The sequence below is a fragment of the Onychomys torridus genome, chromosome 6 (genome assembly GCF_903995425.1).
Source record: "Onychomys torridus chromosome 6, mOncTor1.1, whole genome shotgun sequence".
Classification (NCBI taxonomy): domain Eukaryota; kingdom Metazoa; phylum Chordata; class Mammalia; order Rodentia; family Cricetidae; genus Onychomys; species Onychomys torridus.
The window spans coordinates 106,670,322-106,690,798 of record NC_050448.1 but is presented as its reverse complement, the minus strand read 5'-3'; the positions used below and the strand labels follow the sequence as shown (position 1 = coordinate 106,690,798).

At 48.5% G+C, this 20,477-nt stretch overlaps 1 protein-coding gene across 1 annotated transcript in view; it reads left to right on the top strand.

Moving 5' to 3' along the window:
- The window catches only part of Hadh (hydroxyacyl-CoA dehydrogenase), a 42,163-nt gene extending 21,823 nt beyond the window's left edge, over positions 1-20,340 (top strand). The window contains exons 2-8 of the mRNA XM_036191576.1: positions 385-513; positions 3,890-4,047; positions 6,539-6,665; positions 10,619-10,708; positions 11,692-11,764; positions 18,144-18,260; positions 19,549-20,340. Of these exons, the coding sequence (XP_036047469.1) occupies positions 385-513; positions 3,890-4,047; positions 6,539-6,665; positions 10,619-10,708; positions 11,692-11,764; positions 18,144-18,260; positions 19,549-19,667 (813 nt within the window). The 3' untranslated portion in view covers positions 19,668-20,340. The remainder of the gene's footprint in view (positions 1-384; positions 514-3,889; positions 4,048-6,538; positions 6,666-10,618; positions 10,709-11,691; positions 11,765-18,143; positions 18,261-19,548) is intronic.
- Positions 20,341-20,477: the final 137 nt, after the last annotated feature.

Here is a 20,477-nt window from a genome sequence, read left to right as displayed (position 1 = left end):
GCTTCCTGTGCCTTTCATATCCTGTGGGAGGCTTCTGTGCTTCCGTGGCATGTGAAAATCTGTTGTCTAGGACTTAGGACCGTGCCAGGCAAGAAGTCCATGTCTAATGTTGGCTTATACTTATGTTCATGTGCTATTTGGAGCGGAATAGTGGAAGAAGTCATGGCATCGAAAACTGATGCTTTTCTTTTTTCTTTCTTTTCTTTTCTTTTCTTTTCTTTTCTTTTCTTTTCTTTTCTTTTCTTTTCTTTTCTTTTTCTTTTTGGTGGAGCTGAGGACCGAACCCAGGGCCTTGTACTTGCTAGGCAAACACTCTACCACTGAGCTAAATCCCCAACCCTTTTCTTTTTTCTTAACACTCTTTTTTTTTTTTTCTCCAATTAGGTGGCTGCAGCAACTGGCCACACAGTTGTATTGGTGGACCAAACAGAGGACATCCTGGCAAAATCCAAGAAGGGAATTGAGGACAGCCTGAGGAGGATGGCAAAGAAGAAGTTCACAGAAAACCCTAAGGTAACGTCTTATGGGTGTCCTTAAGGTGGGTCCTCTGATGGCTCCGCCTTTGTGGGGTCAGGGGCGGGGCTTCTCCTCATTTGTGTGCTTGTGTCTAATTGCTTGTATAAAACTTTTTTCCCCTTAATTTAAATTTAATTTTTAATTATTTTTAAAGTTAAACATGTTAGTTATTTTTCTTGATTCTGTAATAAAATAACTGGATAAATGTGATGTCAGAGAGGAAGTGTTTATTCTGCCTTAGAGTGATAATCTTGCTGGGCAAGAATAAGACAACTACTAGAGTTTTTGAGCCAAATTGGAAGCAAGCTTTATTAAATACTGGCCAGGTCTGTGCCCAGGACTGCCAGAGTCAGGGCCAAGTTACATTTGTCAGGAGCTTATAAAGGCAAACCCCACAAGGCTATGTACTTCCTGCCTTCATCCAATCAGGGGCATGCATAAAGCACACATCCTGACATACTTCCTGCCTGTGTGTGAACAAGCACATCTTGTGCAATTTGGGGTCACCAACCTTGTTTACAGAAGCAAAATCACACGGCCTTACATGAACAACAGCAGACGGCATTCCAGGAAGTTATACGTCCTTGCGCAAGTGGGGCTTACAGGTTAGAGGAATTTTTGTTTTCTGGATCTTTTAGGCACTGTAATTTCAACCTAAAACATAATGTTAGTTCTCACAATAGTTCAGGGGAACCACTCGATGATGGTAGAGAGGACATGGCAGCAGATAGAGAAGGCAGGATGGCGGGAGACTAGATGGTCACACCGGTCCACAGTCAAGCAGCAGAGAGCCACGAAACTCACACGTAGCTTGTTGTGTTTTTTGTTTAGTCAGGGACCCTTTCCCAGCTCAGTTAACCTAGTCTAGGTAGTCCCTCAAGGCATGCCCAGAGGCTTGCCTCCTAAGTAATCCTAGGTCCTGTTAAGTTGGCAAGATAACCATCATAGTTAGCAAACAGCGTCATGAATTTCATCATGGCATTTTCATACCCATATATCATTTCTCCCACACACTCCGACTTTCTGGTTCCCTACCCCCTCCCAAAGAGTGCCTCTGTCTGCTTTGATACCACATGCATTCCATTACTCTTTTCCTCCTTCCTTTCCCTTAAGGTCTTTCTACCCATCCCACAGTGCCCTTTTTCTTTCATGTCTGTCTGTCTGTCTGTCTGTCTGTCTCTCTCTCTCTCTCTCTCTCTCTCTCTCTCTCTCACACACACACACACACACACACACACACACACACACACACACACACCCCTCATATCTTGAGTTCACATATGAGAGAAAACATGGGATTTATTTTTCTGAGTCTGGTTTATTTCACTTAACGTAATGATCTTCAGTTGCATCCATTTTCCTCTAAGCGTTGTGATTTCATTTTCCTTTATGGCTGAATACAGTTCCATTGTGTGTATATGTACCACATTTTCCCTTGTCCATTCATCTGTTGTTGGGCACCTAGGCTGGTTGCATTTTGTAGCTACTGTGACTAATGCAGCAATGTTGGATGTGCATCGATCTCTGTGGTGTGTTGACTTCATTATAGTTCCATAGTCAGTATCTGTGAGCAGCCTCCATACTGTCTCCCAACAGTATATCATTGTGCCCCTTCCCACATCCTTGCCAACATTTGCTATCATTGGTTTTCTTAATGATGGCCATTCTGATTGGGATAAGGTGGACTCTTAAAACAGTTTTAAAAAGCATGTATCAGAAATTTGTGTGTCTTTTGAAAACCGTCATTCATTAACCCATCTTTTGACTGGATGACTTTTGCTGTTTTTTTACTTGAGACATCTACAGTAATTACGTAGTTGCCTGAGGGGGTCCGTGCAGGCATCCAGGAAGGAAGGTGAATCACTTGAAGAGAATGAAAACTCAGTGCAGATTGATTTGTCAACCTGAACCAGACTTTGAGGAGTCTAGTGCCAGGCTGTTCATTGTCAGCCTATTTAAAACACAGTCCAGTTTGGGAAAAGGTCTCCAGGCAACAATCAATCCAGTCAGTATAATTCCAGGTGCACACTAAGGCTTAAGGTGTGACTACGTAATGACTATTTTATAAAGTATAAGTGACCATGAGGGTGGGCTCTGTAGCTAAAGGGCCTAGAATCTAGTGTTGTCTCTGACCAATAGCATAGAGGTCAGCAGGCCATAAAGCACATGTGACACTTCCCCTAAGGATGTGGGGGGGCTACCCACCACCCCCACATTTCCTCAAAGTGCTATTGAGTAGGAGCAGTAGGAACTATTAGATGGAAGGATTTAGAGTATGGAGGTAAACAGATAGAAAATACAAGACAGCCTCAAGAGGGCCTGGAACCTTTTCCAGTGGTCCGCGAATGTCTCAGCCCTAGGGTATTTATAGAAATGCCAAGGAGCAAAAGACCTGCCCCCAGCACAGCCAAGTGCAGACCATCTCAGAAACCTGCACTCAGGCCCGTGGTCCAATCATCCTCTCTATGTGGACCTGCTGGGTAAAGCCACTAGGAAACCTGAAAATGGGCTCCCACAGGATGGGTAGTGGTCTAGGGAGGGAAGAGTCTGGGATGATCATTCTGGGGAATTTAGGTCGTCTGTCTTCTATAAGAAAAGGTGGGTGGGGTCCACCTCCACAGATAGCAAAAAGGTCACCAGGTCATTCACAGAAATCCACTCCTAGCTTTCTGAAAGGAATGGAGGTATTTGGTTTTTATCTCCTCCATTGAGGGGACATCCCTGGAATGATTAACATTCCTGGTTCTCTTAGTGTGTCTCTGTGAGTACGAAGACCTCTGTATCCCCAACAACTGCCTTACATGTTCTTACTGTGGTATGTATTATATATACAATATAAAGTTCACCATTTTAACCATTTAATGTTTTAGTAGCACATATGATGATATCTACGTGATGAGTTCTACATTATGTTATGACGTTTCCATACACAGACACAGTACGTTTTGGTCCTATTCAATCTGTTACACACTCTTGTCTCCCACTTTAAGCACTTTTTAAATTCGGTGGCATCGGTTATATTTGTGTGTGTAATAATCTAATGGTGTCTTATGATTTTGAACAGAAACTATGTTCATTTAGCAGCAATTACTTACTCCCTCTGTCCCCTGCCTCCAGCAAATAAATGGTAATCACTTTCTGTGGATAGTTGGGTTCATCCACAGGCTGACTCTTGCCCTGGTGTCCCTCCGCAAAGGAGGTTGGGCGTTTGCCATCTCAGAGTTCCAAGTGACTTCTGTTGGGTCCGGGCGGTTTGGTCTCCCCGGCCTGCCTCCCTCCTCCTGCCTCGGCAGCGGGACCCGCCCCCGGGCCTGCGGACCCGCCCCCGGGCCTGCGGAGCCCAGTGAATGCTCTCTTCTTCTTGTCCACACAGGCTGGTGATGAGTTTGTGGCGAAGACCCTGAGCTGCCTCTCGACCAGCACGGACGCAGCCTCCGTCGTGCATAGCACAGACCTGGTGGTGGAGGCCATTGTGGAGAATCTGAAGTTGAAGAATGAGCTGTTTCAGCGGCTGGACAAATTCGCTGCAGAGTACGTGCCTGAACTTCCTGCTTGGATTCTGAGAGCTCCTTCTGTGCCTCTGGGTATCCCTCTCTGGCAGCAGGTCCTCTCTATCCAGCACCCCTGCAGAACGCCTGGGTTCCCGCCTCTGATCCATCTGTCCAGGGTCATGCCTGAGTGTTTCCTGCAGCCACCAGGGGGCACAGACCTTTGGGTGCTTGAGAGGAGAAGATGCTGAGGCCAGTCTTTAGAGGTCTGCTGCACTAGACATAATGGTTTAATTGTGGCAAAGTGCCTCTGTGCAGTCTTCCACGGCCGCTGTTTTCAGTTTTATCTGGGGTTAGTTTCAACCCTCTTGGGGGCATTAAGTGAACACTGAATCTTCACCGGGTTTCCTGGGAGGATAGCGGAAAAGACAGCCACAGCTGGGTCATGGAGGAGTTTCCAGGCTTGTGGTGGCCTCTGGTGGTCAATAAGATTGTGCCTAGGTGACACTCCAGGGTCACCGTCTAGGGCCTCCAGTTAGGTTTTGACTCTTAGCCATTATGACAGCTGACCAATTAATTGACACATGCTTGGCCACAGTTCTCCCTTCTTAGGGAGAACCGGAAAGGTGGGGTAAGGTTATATGCAAAAGTGTTTCTCAGGGAAACACCGGTGAGCTATGGCTGAGGAGAAACACTTGCCCATCGGCCTGCTGGGCTGCAAATGCTCCTCTGCTGTCTTCTGTCCAGCATTCTGCTGTCATGTGCGGTTAGCACTACAGAAACATGACTGAGAGGCCACTTCTGGGCCTGGGGTTGACTCTCAGCACGGAGCCTGGCCAGGCAATCACACCCTGCTGGTTCTTCTTGAGCTGTTTGGCCTTGCTGCAAGGTTGCTCCGAGGCAGGGAAAGGCCTAGCTGCCCCCTGGTGCCAGTGCAGGGGAGTGAGAGGTGGGGGAAGGTCACTACTTCCTTCTCCTTCTGACCTTGGGGTGTCCTAAGGTTTACAGTCTGTGATTTAAGGGTCTTGAGGTGGAAAGTTTCAAAGACCTTCCCAGTGCTCTCCTGGCTTTTAAATCGCCTGCCGTGGAGGTTGAGAAAGATGCATCTGCTAGTGCCTTGAAAGCAGGCTCTCCTGACCTGAGACCTCAGAGATCGGCATCCCTTCCTGGCCTACCCACTTTAGCCGTCTACCCACGCTCACCAAAGACAGTGTCTTCTTCTCAGGTCCAAGATGACAGCCTCCAGCTCACAATCCTTCTGCCTCAGCCACCCACGTACTAGGATTACACGTATATATATGACCTAGACTGGCCTCTCCTTTCACCTCACCTTTCTTTCCCAAAATACTGATTTCCCCCCCCCCCCGCTTTCTTCTTGCCCGCCCCTGAATTTGGACAGACTGTATCATTGCCATTAGATAATCATGAACCCCTGAGAGAATCTGGTGAGTAAGGACCACTGTCCTTGGGTCCTGTAAGACCAGATCCAACTGGGCTACAGGGCATCCTGCTGGTTTGCGAGTGATCCACAAGGTGGCGCTGCAGGAAAGCCGAGCGGTCCAGCCCTGGTGCCCTTGGCAGCCCCACTTTATTCTGGTTTTAACAAATTAAATCTGAGAGGGAAAAAAGAAGAAAATAATCGAATTTAATCTCAAGGCTGTATGGAATTTGTAAGTTGGTATTTATAAGTTAAGATTCTATACCTGTTAAGTAAACAGAAGTGTTTTTAGGATGGCCTGTAAGCACAGCACTGTGACCATGTGTCTTGTGTGTGCACCGCCCCCCACTTCCCAGGTTCTCTGTGTGGTTAAACTTCCCTTTTGAGCACGTTCAAAGCAGTGTGTTTTCATTGTAATTCTTGTCTCATGACGAAGTGAAGGGTTCCCACTAGAGGGGGACTCTCCTGTGCTCTGTGTGCTCAGCACTTTTCTCTGGGGATTGTTGACAGTTTTTGTGGTCGGGTCTAGTGTCTGGTCTGTCCTTCCAGTTTTTCATGGATCTGGTCACTTCATTGTGTTAGATTGGGTAGGTCTCCCCACTAACTGCTTCTGCCTGTGTCTCTCACATAACTAATACATGTAGACAAGAGAACTTTAGTTTCTAAAAATCCAGGAAAGCCTGATGGAGATCATGCGTATGGAGCTGGTAATTTAATTTAAAATGCGGGGGTTTTGTTTGTTTGTTTTGGTTTTTTGAGACAGGGTTTCTCTGTGAAACAGCTCTGTCTGTCCTGGAACTCACTCTGTACACCAGGCTGGCCTTGAACTCACAGAGATCCACCTGTCTCTGCCTCCTGAGTGCTGGGATTAAAGGCGTGTGCCACAGGGCTTTTTAAAATGAGGGATTTAAATAAAAATGCAATCGCTTGCTTTCGGCAACTTCTGTGAAGTTCTGCCTTTTGATTGACTTCTCAGCGGGGCAGTAGCGCAGATCTGCAGGGCCAAGCTGTCTCGTGCACTGGGGTCATGTAGTGCCATGGTTTTGACCGTGGGCACACGTGGGACTCATTCTGATCTGTTTTTCTCTCTCCACAGACATACGATCTTTGCCAGCAACACCTCTTCTCTGCAGATCACAAGCATAGCCAATGCCACCACCAGACAAGACCGATTTGCTGGCCTCCATTTCTTCAACCCAGTCCCCATGATGAAGCTTGTGGAGGTCAGTGGGCACCTGGTCCTCTGTGTTTCCCTCTCTAGCTTTTGCAGTCCTGCTTGGAGTCGCACCTGCCCTCCCGCTGGGCATTAGGTTGTATGAAACTGAACAGGAACCTGGAAGGTCCTTCTCTGTTATTTCTATTGTCAGAATTTGTTCTCGTTAGGACCAAAGAAAGGAAAAGCACCCCCTATTCTGGGAGGCTGCTCTGCTTTGTGTGTGCTCCTGTGTCTGACTTGACAGACGGCGGTGCTGACGGGGAGTGTGGGGGGGGACCAGACAGGGAAGGACACTAAGGGTCCTTGACATGATGAGGCGAGACCCTTGCACCCTCGTACTGTCTTGCTGAGGTCAGCTTGCTCTGTGCTGGAGATGCAGTTCCTGTCCTATGTGATGTCATTGCCCGCATGTCACCCCTGGCATGAATTCTGGTCCCATGCAACCATCCGTTAGGTGAAGCACGTCCATGCTCTCCAGAGCTATGGAGAGCAGCTTCCTGCAGCCTTGCGCCTGCTGACCTCCAAGGCGAGAGGCAGAGGGAAGGGCCAGGCGGGCCTTGCCAGCGTTCCTGTTTGGAATGCTTCTGCTCACTTGCTGGGAAACTCGGCTGAGGGAGATGGAGTCACCATGGACAATTTGCACTTGAAATGTGGCAGCTTGCCCTTTATAGGGGTTAATTACAGGGTCTCCGGGGAGCGGCTACTATTAAAGCAGCCTTTGGTCTGGGATTGTGGAGTTATTGCGTGCGAAGTGTGGGGGACGCCGCCGCCCGCAGTGTGGAGCCAGGCGAACCTCCAGACGCTGGCGGGGGGCCTCTGGGAGTTGGCCGTCTTCTCCCCTAGCCCTTTGCCTCTGTCTCCCCCACTGCCAATCCCCAACATAAGCATGTTTTATCAGTTCTGGCATCTTTTTTTTTTTTTCAAGTGGTGGGTCCAGTCCTTCTGCAGCAGGAACTTTCCTATGTCCCATTGACCTTGTTCCTCTGTTCTTCTAGGCTGGTATTAAAGAAATAAGGGCTGGAGAGATGGCTCAGTGGTTATGAGTTCTGGCTGCTCTTCCAAAGGACCTAGGTTCAATTCCCAACACCCACATGGCAGCTCACAGCCATCTGTAATCCCAGTCCCAAGCGATCCAACACTGTGGCACCAGGCATAGGCCCGTAGTGCACAGGCCTGTATGCAGGCAAAACACCTATACACATAAAAATAGATGAAATTTTTGGAAAAGGGAGTGAGCAGTGAAAAGGCATGGGAAACCATGGGAAGTAGAAGATGCAGTTTGCCCTTCTGAGGAAAGCAGCAAACGGGGTGGGGTGGGAGGGTTGGGGGTGGGGAATGGGGGGGGGGGGGGTGGGGAGGTGGTGGTGGTGGTGGTCATTTCGTTCTTAGTGAATCATTGATTGCAGTTCCCGGGTTCCGTGTGTTTGCGGTCTGCAGATAGCACACGTTCTGTGGAGTTATTGTCGAGAGCAAGAATCTTTCCCACTGCATCTTCTTGAGCGCTGTAGTGTTTGGTTAACAGAGAATGCTTAGCAGCTGTGATCATTTTCCAAGAAGAATCCTATGAAAGGTCCAGTCTATTGCGTATTTATTAGTTTAATTTTTTATTAGTTCTCTGAGAATTTCGTATGACGTATTTGGATCATATTCACCTCCGCCCAACCCCCTACAGCTCCTTCCAGGCCCAGCTCCCCTTCCCGATCCTCCCAGTTTTGTGTCCTCTTTTTTTGTTGTTGTTATTTTGGTGGGTTTTTTTTGTAAATGAAACCCATCAAGCACATATACTAGTGGGTGTGTGGCTTCCCACTGGAACATGATTGACTTACCAGGGCCACACCCTTAAAGGAAGCCTACTCCCCAGCTCCCAGCAGCTGCAGTTGCCTCTAGTTCCTCAGCTAGGGGTGGGACTTCCTGCCCAATCCCCACCCCCACCCCGCCAGGGAAGGATTTTTATGTGCTATTGGTGAGCACACAAAACAGGACAGCAGTGAGCCAATGAGTCCTTCCCTTCCCTTGGGGCGGTACTTGTGTTGGGGCTATACCCTTATCTGTCATGTGTTGCCCTTTGTTGAAGGAACGATCCTGCATCCCTCCTATTTACAAAACTCCCAGACTCGGTCACTGACTTTTTGTTTTGTTTTTTTGTTTCGTTTTGTTTTTTGTTTTTCAAGACAGGGTTTCTCCATGTAGTTTTGGTGCCTATCCTGGAACTCACTCTGTAGCCCAGGCTGGCCTCGAACTCACAGAGATCTGCCTGCCTCTGCCTCCCGAGTGCTGGGATTAAAGGTGTGCACCTATGTTTCCTAGGGTGGTAAACCTGCCTCCGCTGCAGCGTGGGTCTCCTCTGCCTCCTGCAGTTACACCCACCACCTCTGCAGCGTGGGTTCCCCCATGCCTCCTGCAGTTACACCCACCACCGCTGCAGCGTGGGGCTCCTCTCCTCTGCTGTTCATGCAGCTCCTTTCATCCCCCCTCCCCCCACAACGGACCTAGCTCATTTAGCCAGATCAGCTTCTTACATGGACACTCCAAGTATCCTGATCCTCATTTCACAGAAGGGATGGAGGCACCTGCGAGGGAGGGTCTCCTGTAGAAGCTAAGCCTCCTCATTATGACTCTGGTGGAAGTCCTTCACTGCCATTTAAAATATGTGTGTACATATGTGGTGTATGTAATTCACCCTGGGCTCTCCATTCACCCAAATCTAATTCCCTGCAAGTGACTCCGAAAGCTATAATTTGAGGCGTTACGCTTGGTGCTACCTCCTCTGGATTCCAGTGGGGTAGCAGCTGTGCCCTGTGTGCACTGAAGGGAAGGTCGGAAGGTCTGTCAGCAACAGTGGCAGCCCCCCGTTGGGGTCCTACAGGTTAAAATAATCCTCTCTGCTGAACCCTCGTGAAGGGCCAGGGCCTGTGAGCCGGGCATCGGTGCGGGAGCAGCTCACACAGCGGACGGTCACTCATCTAGGAATCAGATGGCTGTGAGTTGGGTACATCACACGCCATCTGCAGCATAGATGGGTCCCATGCAGAGAACCTTAAGGATAGCCACCCTCACCCCCCCAAGTGCCACTCCCCAACCCCCCCTCCCCACCACCACCACCAGTTTCCACCCTGTAGCCATTAACAGTGGCAGGAAGCAGAGCTGGTGTTTCCTGGGTCTTTCTTCTACTAGACACCATGCTTGGTGCTTTACCCCTGCTCTGTCTTCCTTACCTCAACAGCTTGATGTGGACAGAGTGGTTTTAATGTCAATTCAATTTCAAGAAACAGTGCCATGCCAATAAGTTCAGTAAAGTGGTGCAGCTGGGATTTGGCCCTAAGACCCCTGGGTCACAATGCCTAAAAGACTCCTTTACCCTCTCCCAGCAACATATACTTGAATTTTAAACCCTGGGTTTGTGCATTCTGCAAACTCCAGCATATAGTTGGACTTTCTCTGTCTTGACTGCTGCCTCCAAAATAAACGTACAGAGACTTAATTTTAATATAAATGCTAAGCCAATAGCTCAGGCTTATCACTAACTACCTCCTACATTTTAAATTAGCCTGTATTCCTTATTTATGCTCTGCCACATGGCGGTACCTTCATTAGCATGGCATGTTCATCTCCTGCTCCCTCTGCGTCTGCTGGGGACTCCTCCTCTCTTCCTCACCCCATTTCTCAGTTAGTTTGGCTTCCTTGCCTAAATTTATCCTGTTCAGCTATTGGCCAGTCAGCTTGTTTATTAAACTAATCACAGCAACATATATTCACACAGTGTAAAGGAATATTCTACAGCAAAGTGTCTTGCACGGACATTTGGGTCAACATTTTGCTTCTGGCTTGAGATGCCTACTGTGCTAAAAATAAAGATGTTTTCGTCACCCTGTGTAGAAACAGCCCTTGGTTCAGTTTTCTTGAACTATTCAACTGCTTCTCTGTCCTCTCTGGTCATAATTCCCTGCTTTGTATTTCCAGGTCATTAAAACACCAATGACTAGCCAGAAGACGTTTGAATCTCTGGTCGACTTTTGTAAAACCTTAGGAAAGCATCCTGTTTCTTGCAAGGTAAAGTGAGCGTAATGTTTTTGTCTGTTTTCTGTTACTGTAATAAAATACCCGAGGCAGGTAACTATGAAGAAGGAGGAGAGCTTCGGGGGCATGATGCCAATATCAATTGAGCTCTCATAAAGACCTCAGAGCTAAGTAGTGTCATAGTGGCCAGAGATCATTCAAGAGGAAGGAATTCATCTTTGTATAGCAAGTCAGAGAGATGCTGGGGTCAGGACACTGGGATGACCTCCATCCAGGAAAGGAGTGGTCCCTTCTGAGACCCGAGCCTTCAGCCCTCTAAGCATCTATCTCTGGGGTGCATCTCTTAGATGTTTTACTCCATCTTTCCAGGGACCAGACTCCCAACATGTGAACCCCTGGGGACAGACTGCAGGTAGCCTGGGAGGGAGGTGATTTTATGTGGACATGCTACTAGAACACTTCTAATAGTGTGAGCCATGGGCACTATTGACACAGGCCTCTCCATGTCCTGCAAGGGCGAGTTTGTAAGCTAAGACACCTGACCACTAAGCCAAACCCCATGCCACCTATGTGTAGCCTGAGAGTGGGGAGCCCAGGTTTCATTGGTAAAACTACACTGTTGGACAACCCCGCCCTGAGGAGACAGTGCTGGCCTTGCTGTCGGCCGTGCTGAAATGAAAGGGCATTTGGACCTTATTGCCGTGATGGTCGGTTTGTGAAGTGTGCAGTCGGGTTAGCTCTGAGACACCAAGCTGACCCAGGGAAGGCTCCAGGAACCTGGGGAATGCTACTCTTCGGAGGAGTGTGTAAGAATGTGAGGAGTGATTTCTGAGAGGGGAGTGGAGGGTAGAAGAGGGGATGTCGTCGTACGAGATAGAGTAAGGAACTTCACAGCACGTTTTGAAGACGTGACTAGCAGGAGTGTGGGCAGCGGCATCCAGGGTAAGGAGTGGTCTGTACTAAACAGGAAGTCAAGTCTCATGAAGTCACTCACCGTCTCCTCTTCCCTGCCACAGGACACTCCTGGATTCATCGTGAACCGTCTCTTGGTGCCGTACCTCATAGAGGCCATCAGGCTACATGAGCGAGGTAGCTGTCCCAGGCCCGGCTAAGGCCCTCACATCTCAGCCTGTGTGCAGGGAGGCTTGGGCTGTGCAGAGCCTGGGAAGGGAGTTTCTGCTTTCTCCTTCTGCTGGATTGAGCTCAGCTTTTCCCTGGCCCTGGTGCCTTAGTCACTGGGTTCCCTGGGTCCCAGAGCTCCCTCCCTGTGAGCCTCTGTGATGGTCCAGGCTGCAGCAGCAGCAACTATGGCACAGATCCAGACCCTGGATCTTCACTTTTAGTTAAAAAATTACTGTTTGCGGGGAGATGGAGAGATGACTCAGCTGTTAAGACTGTGTACTGCTCTTCCAAAGGGCCCAAGCTGCTCGATTTCCAGCATCAGTGTTGGGCAGCTCACAACCACCCATAACTCCAGCTCCAGGGAATCTGGAATCCTATTCTGAGCATGTGCACACATACATGCATGATGCATGTCACACATACATACATACATACACACACACACACACTCACGTATGCATCTATGCACATATACACAGCACATGCATGCATGATGCATGTAACACACTCGAGCATACACACATGGATACATGCACACATGCATGCATGCATGATGCATGTTCTGCACGTGCATCTCACACACACACACACACACACACACACACACACACACACACACGCAACTACTACAAATAATAAGAATTTATTGCTTTCAAAAGGATACTAATGGCAAAATAACCAGACTAGGAATTGTTTAAAGTTGTTTAACGGAGAAAGCTAGTGACTGTGACAGGAGATGGGAAATGAGTGGCATGCATGTGGTGGGGACATTGTCCTTATTGAAAAAAGTCACGGAGCACTTCTTTATACCTCCCGAATGACCTGAAATGTCCCCTTCTCTTAAAAATGTGTGTGTGTGTGTGTGTGTGTGTGTGTGTGTGTGGTGCGTGCACACCTACGTATCATGTCATGGTGTATGTGTGGAGGCTAGAAGACAACTTTGTGGGGTCAGTTCTCTCCTAACTTTATGCAGATTCTGGGGATCAAACTTACATCTCCAGGCTTACGTGCCAAGCACTTTTGTGGACCAGGCTGGCCTAGAACTCACAGAGATCCTCCTGCCTCTGTCTCCCGAGTGCTGGGATTAAAGGCGTGAGCCACCATGCCTGGCATCCTGGAACACTTTTACAGGCTGCGTATCTCCTGGGCCTAAAATGTCCCTCTTGTAGTTGACAAGGAGTGACTTGGCCTGCTGTGGAAACATAAGCCCCAGGACGTGGTCTGTGGCTAGGAGGATGCAACCCCCCAGCCCCTGCCTGACTTCTTTCCCGTTTCTGAGGAGGAAAGTGTGTGATATCTACTCTCCAGACCAGCAAGTTGTAGGAACTGGATAAAACTCAAGTGTGATCCTTCATTTGAGTGACTTCATGTACAAATACTCTCAAGGATGCCGTTTCCCAAACAAAGCATTTACACGGGCTCTTTCCAGCAGATGAAAGCACATTTGCCTCCTCAAAATGGGCTTTAAATATTAAAGTTGCCTCCGTGCTTTATGGAAGCCGGTGCCTACTTTTGCTGCAAGATCAAACCAACAAACACTTCTGTGTTTATCTTCAACAAATGTGCGTAATTACACCTCAAAGAAAGTAGGTAGCATTTTGGCCTACCTTGAAAGACATTCGAGGGTTTTCTTTCTCTAATAAATGTAATGCTTCAGAACGTAGCACCTTGTCATGGGGTTTTTCCCTCTGAAACACACTATCTTTGACACCACTCCCATATGCCAAGTATCTGATGCAAGGTTGAAAACTATTTTCTTCACCTTGTTGCCCCTCGCCCTGACTAGGCACTTCTGTGTGGCACCCAGAAAGGCAGGACCTGGCTCCCGGACATGCTTTCAGTTTGCTTTTAGTCTTTGGATAGACTGCCATTGCTGGTCCTGTGGCCTCTCTCTTGTAGCTGGATTCTGTGTCAGGACATCTGTCTGTCCTGAAGTTGCTAAGCGTCATGTGGGTGCAGGTTTGCAGCATTTCACACTGTGGTCCGAACTCCAGGCCCCTTATAATGTCCCTTTGGCCGCTCACCTGGCCAATGCCTATGAGTGCTTAGACCCTGGACTTTATCCACAGCTCTACGTGTCCACTGACGCCTCTAGACCCTCCCACCCATACTTGCCATTTGTCACCTTGGATGCCTCCCTGACACCTCTGCTCCTCTTCTGTCCCAGCCCTGTCTCTTCCTGCCTGGCCACTGCAATAAGGTTCAGCCAGGCAGCTACCCTGATCACTACATGTCTTTCTTAGGCCTGTCTCCTCCACTGTGCTTGCTGAGAAAGCGTTCTGTCTCCAAGGAAGTGGAGGAGACACTGCTCCCTCTTTCTGTCCGGGCTCCCTGCTGGGGCCTTGCCTCTCTCTGCCTGTGCTCTGGCTTTGTTTCCTAGCTCCTTTGGGGAGAATTTTTATGCCCCATGCTATTGACGCACCTGTGTGTGTGTGTGTGTGTGTGTGTGTGTGTGTGTGTCCCTGCAGGTTGGCAACTGCTGTTTTGATGGGAAAGCTTGTAGAGGAATGTTTGGGAGAGGGTTCCAGCGAGGCTTCAGAGGGCTGAGCAGCTACCAATATGCCAGGAGTGCCCCACTGTGCTTTTCACACCCTGGGTAGAAAGACCCTCATGGAGGCTCATTGTGTTTCTGACCCCTGACCTCTGACCGCCTTCTGTGGTAGGCCTTTACCGTGTCTTTCACAGTGGTGTGTTTGTCCATTGCCTCATTCCTTCAGACTAGTGGAGGCTGGGTGGTTGTGGTGTCCCAACTCGGAGGGGCAGAGCGGTGTAGACCTGGGAGCCCGCAGTCCCTGTCATCCCTCCCTCTCAGCTCCAGCAGGGTGGCAAGGGTACTGAGGAGCTTCTCTGAGGAGAGTTTCATGGTAATAGCCTGGGGATGTCATGAACTTACCCTCTGGTCACTGTAGCGAGTCCTCATCAGTCATTAAAAAGTCCTCACCACCTCCTTCCCTCCTTCCCATGCCTCAAGTACAGCGGTTCTCTGGTAACCTGTATACAAGCCGTGACTGCAAAGTCTCCCCCCTCACCCCCGCCCCAGATCTGCCATCAGCTCCTCAGACCTTACTCCATCTTTCTCACACAGCCCTACCTGGTGTCCCTGAGGTCCAAGCTGGGTGTAATGTGTCCTTCCCCGCCGCCTTGGTTCTCCCTTCCCTGTGTCATGACACATCTGACTTCTCCAGCTGTCCTCTTTCCTGGGGCATGGACAGAGTCCTCATCTTCATATCCCTAACCGCTCCCTCCAGACAGGGAGTGAGGATCCAGCCAGCAGGCAACAAGGGAGTGCCCCTCTGCCTCTCCTTGCTGGGTCTTGGAGTAAGGGCTTCAGTGGTAATGTTGAGACTGGCCGGCAGGTGGTGCCAGAGAGCCAGAGACTGACTCAGCAGTGGCAGCAGGTCAGAGTCTCCAGTCCCAGACCTCCAGCCACCCAGGTTTGGGGGCGTTTCTGAGGAAGCGTCTCCTCATTATCCTGAGTAGAGTTAAGGGCCCCATCTTCATGGGAGCCAGAAAGAGTGAAGCAGAGCTTTGTGTGGCTCTGTGTGTCTAGGGAGCATCAGGTTCTCATTCAAGTACTGGACACTACAAGAGTTTAGGAATTACTGATCTAAAGTACGCCGTGTGTGACTCCCTCTTGGCCAACATGGTGTACATGTTGCTTTTCTTTTTCTCTTTGACTATTTACTGATTTACTTAAGACGGATTTTTTAGAGTTGTGCTAATTTTGTAGATGTGTACTGATTTTTTATTTTAACAGTGCTTTGTACTTCCAGTAATTTTGAAAACACAGTAATATTCCTCACGTGAGGGTCTGAATTGGGGATTATAGCCTTGTTTTTAGGGCCCATAGTCTTTGACTTGAATTTGATGAAATGGCTTTAGGTTGAGTTAGACGCTGTTAGATGTCTGTCCCCGGTGCATGTGCATTCTTCTGAAGGGACACTGCCTATACATGAGCATTGATAAGGCTCTGACTGACAGCTGTGCAGGCATACAGGATGAGGTGCCCTGGCTCCCAGTCCTGGCCGCTGCTGTTTCATGCACTGCAGGGGGAGGCGCTGATTGGTACTGTCTGAACAGAAGCCTGAAGGAAGGAGGAGGAGGCTGAGACTTGAAGGTATAGGAAAACTTGTAGGAAGGAGTCCTGAGGCAGGAACTTGTGGGCGTGTTACTTCTGGCATCTGGAGGCAGCTGTAGCGTCATGGAAGCCTCAGTATCCTCATCCTGAACAGTGCATGTGTGAGCTGTGGAGTCAGATCCCTGCTACATGTGCCGGCTCGTGTCCTCTGTGCATGCGCTGTAGCGTCTGTCTACGGTGCTTTTCCAGCTCTCCTTTGAGAATCTCTGCATCCTTCAGAGCCTGGGCCTCGGGTGGAGGGGTGGCTGTGGAGCTGGTTCAGATGCTGCGATGTGGAATTGGCTCCTTCTCCTCCTCCATTACCGCACCTTGCTCTGCCGCTGTCTCTCTGAAAGTATCTAGTGCCTGGCAGGTAATGGATACAAATGCGGAGCAAAGCAGGGCTGGGGATTAGAGCTCACTGGTACAATGACTGTTTGGCATGCCTGAGACCCTGGGTTTGATTCCCCACCCTGCCATGGGATCCATGAGAGAATGGACTGTGTGAGACCACCTGACGAGACTCATATGTGTAGGACTATGTTTGCTTCTTTACTATATAAAATTCAAAGTGCGATTTCTCAGAGGCCTCTAGTTCTAATTTGTTAAAGTTTTTTTTTTTTTTTAAGTGTTTGAGTGTTTTGCCCACATGTATGCCTGTACACCATGTGTGTACCTGTTGCCCACAGAGGTCAGATGAAGGTGTCAGATCCCCTGGGCCTGGAGTTACAGATGCTTTTCAACTGTCAAGTGGGTTCTGGGAATTGAACCTGGGTCCTGGGCAAGAGCAAGGATTTCTCTTAACCCCTGAGCCAACTCTTACTAGGATTATACAAAGTACTAATATCACTCAAAGAAAATAATTGAGTGGGTTTTTTTTCATGCTCGTGTGTGTGTGTGTGTGTGTGTGTGTGTGTGTGTGTGTGTCTGTCTGTCTGTCTGTCTGTCTGTCTATATCTCTGTGTGTGTTTATAGGATCCCACTATGTGGTCCATGCTGGCCTGGAACTCACTATTCTCTTTCCTCAACTTCCCAACTGCCTGGATTACAGGCATGTGCCACCGTGCCTGGTATTATAATCACATTAGTTCGCACTGACTCCCTCTGGCATTATTTTTGTGCTTTATGTGTTTTTGAAAAACATGGTCTTATGACTTGGAAGTATTTACTGTTGAGGAAGGGGGTCCCAGTAGTGGTGCCTGACATTCTTAGGTATGGAATACACTTTTTAGCACTTCCTTCAGCCCTGCTATTATTGGCCACTACTTTATGCTTTGAAACAAACTTCTAGATAGATAGCCATGTAATGCAGGTGGTTCCCAGTTCTGATTTTGGAGGCAGGATGCATGGTTGTTCTCTGTAGAGGCATCTACTGGCCCACTGGCAGGACAGTATTGGGAGAATTCTAAAGGAAAAGCCCAGAACCCTCATCCTCTGCTACCCAGCACACCTCAGTGGTTCCACCTTACCTGAAGTTATTAAATCAACCCATATCCGAGGACAGGCCACTGAACTCTAGACACAGACCAGTTCCAGATTCAGAGGCACACTGGGGAGCTATTATGTCTCTTAGAATAATGGGAAGGAACTTGGCATTGTAGATAAGCACCTAAACACTTCTACCAACTTAACATGATTTTGAAAACTGCTCTCAGTGATGCAGAACAAGTAGTGTGTCATGGTTCTAACTTCGGTTACCTTCACTGTGTGAACACAGGCCCAGCAGAATGCTTATTTGTAAAACGAAGTTTAAAAAAAATACACATGTAACACATAAATAGAAAGCTAAGCATGTGTGTATGTGTGAGTTTGTATGTGTGCATGTGTGTATGTATGTTTGTATATATGTGTATGCATGCATTTGTGTATTTTGAAGCACATTTATGAAAGAAACCTCCAGTATCAAATGACATTTTTGTGAATGACTCTGGACTTGGGAAATCCCACGCTGTTAGGGAGCCAGTGTTCCCAGGGCAGGGCTGCTCACTCTGTGACCTGGGCAGCAGGGTCTAGTGGTCTCCTCATCGGCTGCAGTTGGTTTGAAAAGCTTGTAGCCTCTGTGACAGGTGATCTGATTCAGAAATCTTACCCACCCCAGGAGCCTGAACTTCTGGATGTTTTCTGAATGTGCATGTGGGTTGTTGAGACAATTCTAGTGATGTTAGAACTGACCCAGGGGTGGGAGAGCTGAGGATGGTGGTGGTGACTTGATTGCCCTTTGTTCTGCAGGGGACGCGTCCAAGGAGGACATTGACACCGCCATGAAGTTGGGAGCTGGGTACCCCATGGGTCCTTTTGAGCTTCTTGACTACGTTGGGCTGGATACTACGAAGTTCATCTTGGATGGTAGGAATTAAAACTTTTTCTTCCTTTTTAAAAACTGGCTTGAACTAGTCTTCTAGGACCATAAATTATAATGTCAATTAAGAAAAAATGACAAGGAATTTTAAGACGTTCAATGTCCTGTCTTACCGGATCTGTTTGGTGTTGCTATAACCAAGTGCCCAAAGTAGGAGACTTTTAAAGGAAAAAAAAAAGAGTCATGTGGCTCCTGTTCCTGACTGCTTGAGATGTTCCAAGTGACAAGATAGTCCTGGATGTGTCACAACATGGCGGAGGCTAAAAAGCAAAACAGCTGTGTGCAGAAAGGTCTATGGTGTGGGTATGGGATGGCCCTGGTTTGTAATTGTCCACTCAAGAAGTGATCTATCACTAGATTTGACCCACTCCTGAGAAAATTATAAGTCCACTTGTGTGGGTAGAGTCCCGAGTGCCTTCTCAGGCCCCACCTCTAGAAGAAGGTTCCACCGTTTTCCACACTGCCACCCTGGGAATCCTCAGCCTTGGGGGGAACAAAGTGAGTTCAGCCAGAGCGGCATGCTCGCGATCCACACAGATGGCCCGTTGTCGCTTAGCAGGGCAACTGTTTTTAATCTTCCATTTGGATGTAATTATCGATCATGGGCATTTCTAGTATAACTCAGGTCCTATGCGCCCTTCAGTTCCCCCCCAACAGGGGTCTCTTAAATAACCACAGTGCAGAGCGGAAGTCAGGACGTTGACAGCGGTCCACTGTGCCATGCTGTCATGAGCTGATTTGTTACCTCCACTGAGATCAAGCTGTTCGACAGTTTTTAGAGGGTAGTGGTTTTGAGGACAGCGTAAAAAATATTATTGAACTGGATGAACTTCTGAATTCGAACGTAGCATCCTACTCCAGCATTTCACCAAAACCTTTTATATACTGGGGAGGAGAAGGGTCTTAGTTGACATATGAAATTTGAAACTGTATGAGACTGCAGAAGACCAGTGGGAGCAATCCAGGATTTAATATGGATCTGGAAAGCCAACTGTCCCACTTGGGAATCTAGCCAGTTAGTGGGAGAGTCTATTTGTGCTGTTGGGCATTTGCCTTGGTTTGCAGGAAGTCCTGGGTACCAAGGCGCCCTGCATGGAGCTAGGCTTCTAGCAGCCCAGGCAGATAGTGGCATGTCCACTTTAGGGTCAGTGTTGGCTGTACCAGCCAAGCTGGCCTTAGGTCTCTGCCATGGTGGTCTGCATGGGTCCTGTGCCCCAGGCATGCCCTGAGAATAATACCAAAACCAAAGAGAGCCTTTGTCCTTCCTCACAACAGGGTGGCATGAAATGGACCCAGCGAACCCCCTGTTTCAGCCCAGTCCTTCCATGAATAATCTGGTGGCCCAGAAGAAGCTGGGCAAGAAGACTGGAGAAGGATTTTACAAGTACAAGTGATGCTTCAAGGGTCCCTCAGCAAGCAGCACCCCGAGCCAGCCCTGGGGCAAGAATGAGCGCACTGTGGGTGATGGCTGCAAGGCTTGCCATGGCTGCCCGCCCTTGCAGTCTCTCTGAAGTAATCTTTTGACTAGTTGCAGAAATAAGGTTATTCCACTGAGATCTAATTCTCTGCCTTAGTCTGTTCTCCTCTGTGTGTTTTTCTGTGCCTTGGAGCAAGCATCTCTTTTCTGAACCGTGCTGTTTTTTGGTAAAAGCATTGCTTAGACTCACTCACTCGGGTCTTCTGAAAATGAGTATGCCATGTTTGTCGGTGTTGAACCCAGGGGTTAGGCGCTGTCGTGCCCATAGGCACATCTAAGGGCCTTGCCTGTAGCCCTCATCCTCAAGCCTTAGCCCACATTCTGGGCATCTGCCTTTGCTTCCCTCTCACCAGGACAGGGCTCCTGGAGTGGTGGGCGAGTCCCTGGGAACTTGGTGTCTGGGAAAAGGCCCATCTTCGTGGCCATTCAAATCTTCACCATCACTGCTCGTCTCTCTCAGTTTTTCATGAGAAATCAATGCTACAAAGTGCCTATGGATTGACTCTCCTAAAATGCAGTCTTTTACTCTGTAAAAATGGGAGTGGAAATAAATAAACTTATCTAACTTAAAATCATAAAATGCTTAAGTAATTATACAAACGGTCCCACCTTCTCTGACCTCTGGCTGATGACGGCGTGGGAGGAGTGGGGGAGGGTGTTTGTGTGACCCTGGCCCATGTCTGGCTCTTCCACGTTTCTTACCAGAAAACAGAAATAAGGGCACAAA